This window comes from Carya illinoinensis, chromosome 10 (genome assembly GCF_018687715.1).
Source record: "Carya illinoinensis cultivar Pawnee chromosome 10, C.illinoinensisPawnee_v1, whole genome shotgun sequence".
Lineage (NCBI taxonomy): Eukaryota > Viridiplantae > Streptophyta > Magnoliopsida > Fagales > Juglandaceae > Carya > Carya illinoinensis.
The window spans coordinates 14,762,328-14,768,725 of NC_056761.1; the positions used below are offsets into that span (position 1 = coordinate 14,762,328).

Sequence of the window (6,398 nt, forward strand, 5' to 3'; positions counted from 1 at the left end):
TGACATTATTTATCAATTTTTATATGAATATTTAAAATAAATTAGTGGATAATGTCGCTTCATTATTATTAGTTAAACCGACTCATATTGCTATAATATATAGCCTTGTCATCTCAATAGTAATGTCATCCATATAAATTTTTAATTTCAAGTATCATGAATTCCAACTCAACGCGTAATCTTTGCTTATTTTTCATAAGAGTATTTGTTTATAACTAAATAATAAAAAAAATTATTTTTATTTTACAAGTCATTCAGGAATTCAACGCCCAACCACCCCAAGGTCCCAACTCTGATCTTTTCTTTCTCGTTTTCCAAAAAATAAAAAATAAAACAAAACTCTCTTCTCTCCTGATTTGAAATTTCAGACCCAACAACCTCTTTAAATATTAGCCTCACTTGCTCTTCGTTTGAGTACAAGTGCAACACAAATCCAGTACCTCAACCCACTTACAAACTGATCATGGCCAACCGAGCAGCTTGTTTCCTCATCCTCCACTTTAGTACGTTGTTTTTGGTACAGTCTTGCGTGTTTAACTTTGCTAATGCTACAGTTCTCAACATTACCACCGATCGATCTACTCTTCTTTCTTTGAAAGCTTCTATTTCTGATCCTCGTCATGTTTTAACAAACAACTGGTCCACCTCTACTTATGTTTGCAATTGGGTTGGTGTCACTTGTGGTTTTAAACATCTCCGAGTCAAAGCTTTAAACCTTTCTTACATGGGCCTTGTTGGTATCATTCCTCCGCACATCGGGAACCTTTCGTTCCTTGTTAGCCTAAGCATAAGCAACAACAGTTTTCATGGCTCATTGCCAAATGAGTTGTCGCGTCTTTATCGGTTGGAATACTTAAACTTTCGATTCAATGAATTGAGCGGAGAAATTCCATCTTGGATTGGGTTGCTAACAAAACTTCAATTTTTGGGTCTATCTGGTAACAAATTCGGAGGTACTATTCCACCATCTCTGTCTAACATAACTTTGTTGCAACAATTTTCTCTTGCATATAACCAACTTTCAGGATCCATACCTTCCTCTATATTCAACATATTTGGCTTGCAAGAAATTAATCTCAGAGGAAACAAACTTACGGGTCCGATGCCATCGATCTTGGTCAACATGTCTTCGTTGCAATACATTGATCTAAGCTTCAACATGTTGGTTGGTACACTACCAATGTACATCTTTGATCATCTCCCTAACTTACAATTTATCTCTTTGAGTAGGAATCAGCTTCATGGTCAACTTCCGTCCACTTTATACAAGTGTAAACAGTTACAAGTTTTATCCCTTTCCGTGAATAATTTCAGTGGAAGGATATCTCCGAAAATAGGGAATTTATCCAGGCTTACAACGTTATATCTCACCGACAACAACTTTGAAGGTATGATTAACTTTGTTTCAGTCAATTAGATATATATTATATATATATATATGAATACGTGTACCATTGTTTTAGTAAATATGTTCTATGATAGTATCTGATTAAATTAAGAAGATATATGTCCTGATAGTACCAATTTGCTACAATAGAAACTAAGCTAATTGATAGTTAAATATTCATGGTTATAATATATAAAAATGAATACAGTAGTTACCTTATAAGCTATAATGATATAATTCAAGATGCTTGCAATAAATTATATTAACAAAGGTATAATTAATCTAGTTAATCGTTTATAAGTACATGCTATAATTAATGGAACGTAGTTGTGGAATTATTAATTATAGTTAGAAGTAATTAAGTATGTTAATAATGTTTCATAATATAACATATACACTAACTCTATGATCTTTACAAGTAGATATGCTACTATTGAATATATATACCCTGTATTGATCGGACCTATCGTTATAGTCTATGCATCATGTATAATATAATATTATATTTCCAATATATATCAAATAGCATACATCTAGTAATGTTGGAGGCCAGAGGTAGAGTTGGAGTTTGGCCTTGTCAAAATCTAAGCACTCTTGGCCAATTCCTAATAATTGTTGACCTGAAGTAGATAATAAGAGATATTATCTAATGAGAAGTTATAGAAACATAACAGGATCTTACAAAATAAATCCATCAAATTGAAGTAGCATATGGGTTTTGAATCTTGTAGTATGAAGAGCCCGTAGCCGTTTGTAAAGCCATTTATGCAAGAGACTTCCCATGTTGAAGTGATTCCTTATGTGCATTGAAACAAGAGCCAAAGTTATTATAAGAACTATGTTGAAAGGGATTTGAGTTTGTTTGGAAGGTAGGAGTGGGTTTGGGCTAGGGGAAAGATCTGTATTGGAGACGGAGATGGAGGAGGATTTTGTCAAGACATGTTGTTCAATTGTTATAGAGAATGCAAAGCTCGACTGTTGGAGGGGTTTCTATTGTGCCGAGTAGTTGGAAGGGTGGGTGGAGAAGGCAACAATGGATAGTGGAGGTGTTTTAGTGGTAAGGTGGCAATCAGTGGATTTGAGAGAAGGAGGTCGATTTAAGTGATGTTGGTTTTGAGTTCAGGGGCATAGAGGTGACCATGACTTCAAGGCCAAATTGTGGAGTGCAACGAATTTTCCTTATTAGGGCTTGGATTATTGGTGTTGGACAACTCAAGTGGGTGAATTGGTAAAGGGCTTATACAAGGCTTTTTTGAGTCGGTTAGTGTGTTAAAATGATTAATTGTGTTGATTGGGAGAGAAGTGTGGGTTGTTGGTCTGTTCGAAGAGAGGTGTGGGCTGTGTTTATTTATGTTGGATTGCGCATCAAAGCATTATGAGAGTAGGGCAAGAACTCTCTTAGAGAGTGTTGCAATGTGTATCAATGAAAGAAAGTGAATAGGCAACAAAAAAAAAGCACCAAAGATTTTTGCAAGCAATATTTCTCGCTTCTTTAGCAAAGGTATGATTTATATGGAAAGAATTCAAGTATTATAGGTAATTAGGGTTCTTTGAGTACATCAAGAAAATATAAAGCTCACAAATGATCTAAATAGGAGGAAGATGTTGAGATTCTGCATCACAATCACAGATCATTCACTACAACTAATAACACCTCCATGGCCCACATAACAAAATAGTAATCAGTAAATATGCCACCTACATGGTCTTTGAGGTCTTGGTTTTCTTACTGCTAACTTGTGTATTTTTAATTATTAAAACCACTACTTCTTTTCTTTTCTTCTTTTTGTTATAATAGATGTACATAAAAATTCATATTTTGACAGGTTCAATACCAAGTGAAATTGGAAACCTCCAGAATCTAGAGACTATTGGCACCTCACTCAATGGTTTTCTTGGCCCAATTCCATTCCAGATCTTTAATATCTCAAGGATACAATTTATTTCAATGGCGATCAATAAATTCTCAGGCCACCTTCCAGCAGATATGGGCCTCTTCCTCCCAAAGCTCGAAGAACTTTATCTTGGTGGAAATAAATTGAGCGGAATAATTCCCAACTCCATCTCCAATGCTTCACAGCTCACTTTCATAGACTTGAGTGTTAACTCATTGTCGGGCATAATTCCAGAAGTGCTTGGTAATTTAAGGCTCCTCAAGTCGCTTAACCTAGAATTTAATAATTTGACTATTGGAAGTCAAGAATTGAGTATTTTCTTCTACTTATCGAATTGCAAAGATCTTAGAATGATATCTTTTGCATTCAATCCCCTTCATAGCTTCCTTCCCAATTCCGTTGGTAACCTTTCTCTCTCTCTTCAAGAACTTTTCCTAAATTCTTGCAATATTAAGGGAAGCATTCCGGCAGAGATTGGAAATCTAAGTAGTTTGATTCTTTTGAAACTACCCAACAACAAATTGAAAGGACCTATTCCAACTACATTAGGAAGATTGCACATGCTACAAATTTTGTCCCTTCCACATAATAAACTAGAAGGTCATATCCTGTCTGATCTTTGTCATCTAAAGAGTCTGTATGCCTTGCATCTAGAAAACAATAAGCTTTTTGGACATATTCCAACATGCATAAGCAATCTAACTTCCCTAAGATCTCTCTGCTTAGGTTTCAACCAATTAACATCCACGATTCCTTTGAGCTTGTGGAGCCTTACATATCTCTTGCATGTCGACCTGTCATCCAATTCATTAACTGGCAATCTTTCATTAGAAATTGGAAATATGAAAGTCCTGATGATATTGAATCTATCAAGAAATCAACTATTAGGGGATATCCCGATAGCAATTGGTGGCCTCATAGATCTAACTGATGTCTCTTTAGCAGTCAATCAGCTAGAAGGTTCAATTCCAGAGTCTTTTGGTAAACTATTAAGCTTAGAGATCTTAGATCTTTCCTACAACAATTTATCTGGAAGGATTCCCAAGTCCTTAGAAGCACTTTTACACCTCAAGTATCTAAATGTCTCTTTCAATAATCTACGAGGGAAAATTCCAACAGGAGGACCATTTTTACACTTTTGGTCTACTTCATTTATCTCAAATGATGCGCTATGTGGTGCACCCCGATTACAAGTTCCCCCATGCGAAGAAGATTCTCCTAAAACAAAAAGGGCCAAAGTATCACACTTAATGAAGTATCTATTACCAGCAATTGGGTTAGCGATGCTTGTATTGATCTCTTCATTAGCCTATAAAAGATGCGAAACAAAGAATCCTGGATTTCCATTGCAGGCAGACTTGTACAATTTAACTACATGGAGAAAAATTTCTCACCAAGAACTTCTACTAGCAACAGAAAGGTTCAACACAAGCAACTTGCTTGGCGAAGGGAGTTTTGGATCAGTATACAAGGGAACACTTTCAGATGGGATGAATATTGCAGTAAAAGTTATAAACTTAAAAGTAGAAGGGGCATTTAAGTGTTTTGATGCAGAGTGCGAGGTATTACGAAATGTTCGTCATCGCAATTTGGTCAAAATCATTAGCATTTGTAGCAACATCGACTTCAAAGCCCTAGTATTGGAATACATGCCAAACGAGAACTTGGAGAAGTGGTTACACTCTCATGATCGTTGCTTGAATTTCTTACAAAGGCTGAGTATAATGATTGATGTCGCATCAGCATTGGAATACCTTCATTATGCTTACTCATCAGTTATTGTTCATTGTGATTTGAAGCCAAGCAATGTCTTATTAGATGTGGAAATGGTTGCACATGTTACTGATTTTGGCATGGCCAAACTCTTAGGTGATGAGGATTCTATGATGCAAACCATGACTCTTGCTACTTTGGGGTATATGGCACCAGGTGATTTTTTTTTTTTTTTTTTTTTACCACTAAAACTCTCTCGTATTTGTTATTTTACTCGTATGAAACTAAGTATTACCATATGATAGAACATTCATATACACAATTTATCAATTTTGCTTTGGTTTTCTTTTTCACTACAATCAAATATTGAAATTCTAACAATAAGTTGCAATGTTACACACAGAGTATGGATTAGGAGGAGTTGTTTCCACAAGAGGAGATGTGTATAGTTATGGCATTCTACTCATTGAGACTTTTACAAGAAAAAAACCTACAGATGACATGTTTGCAGGAGAAATGAGCTTGAAGCGCTGGGTAAATGAAGCATTGCCCATTTCAACAATTGATATTGTTGATGCCAGTTTGTTAGGAAACCAAAGATATCATGTTGCCTTGGAGGAGTGCATAACTTCAATTATGGAATTGGCTTTAGATTGTTGTGCAGAGTTGCCCCAAAAAAGAACTAACATGAAAATTGTTTTAGCCACGCTAAAGAAGATTAAAACAAAGTCTTTAAGAGATGTCGGAGGACATTGACATTAGCCTTGTGTTTGTTGAAATGCTTTCATTGTATGTCTTTCCTAATAATAAAACGGTATTGAGATTGCAAAAAAGAGACAACTTGTACTGTTGAAGTTATTGGTTATAATATATAATAATTATATGGTCATTGATAATGGAATACTTCATGATTGTATTGACTTAGGGTTTCTAGGTAATAGGTATAAAAAATAAATATGAATGTGCCGAAGTCAATAAAATGTATGGGTACTACTACGTACTTAGCATACCAAAAATATATTTGACCGAATTTATGCTAAATGTTTTATATAATAGTTTTTGGCTTTTCATCATTTTTTCACTTTTTCATAAGTTAATAACTAATTTCATTCATATACAATAATATATATAGGTAAAGTCACTAAAAATAATCTTTTCCAAATACTTTTTCTCCTTACGTTGGAATGTTTTCGCAAATAATATCTCATTTTTGGAGATTTGCATCACCAGAAATAAAATAAAAAAATTCGTCAAAAATTCTAACTCTTAAGGTAGGGCACTATACTTATATTCTCGACCTTGATTTTATCGGTGAATAACCAATTGCTGACAATGGTAGTGATATATCTCCAACTCTCTTACAACTGTTTTACAATCAACCAATGCAATCATACAACTTCACT

The 6,398-nt window shown here is 34.8% G+C and overlaps 1 protein-coding gene across 1 annotated transcript; it reads left to right on the plus strand.

The window, feature by feature from the left end:
* Positions 1 to 384: 384 nt before the first annotated feature.
* LOC122280140 (probable LRR receptor-like serine/threonine-protein kinase At3g47570) lies at positions 385 to 6,050 on the plus strand. The gene is made up of 4 exons (XM_043091125.1): positions 385 to 1,182; positions 1,315 to 1,388; positions 3,214 to 5,211; positions 5,399 to 6,050. Exons 1-4 carry the CDS (start codon positions 464 to 466, stop codon positions 5,749 to 5,751), a joined length of 3,144 nt encoding a protein of 1,047 aa, XP_042947059.1. The 5' UTR covers positions 385 to 463; the 3' UTR covers positions 5,752 to 6,050.
* Positions 6,051 to 6,398: the final 348 nt, after the last annotated feature.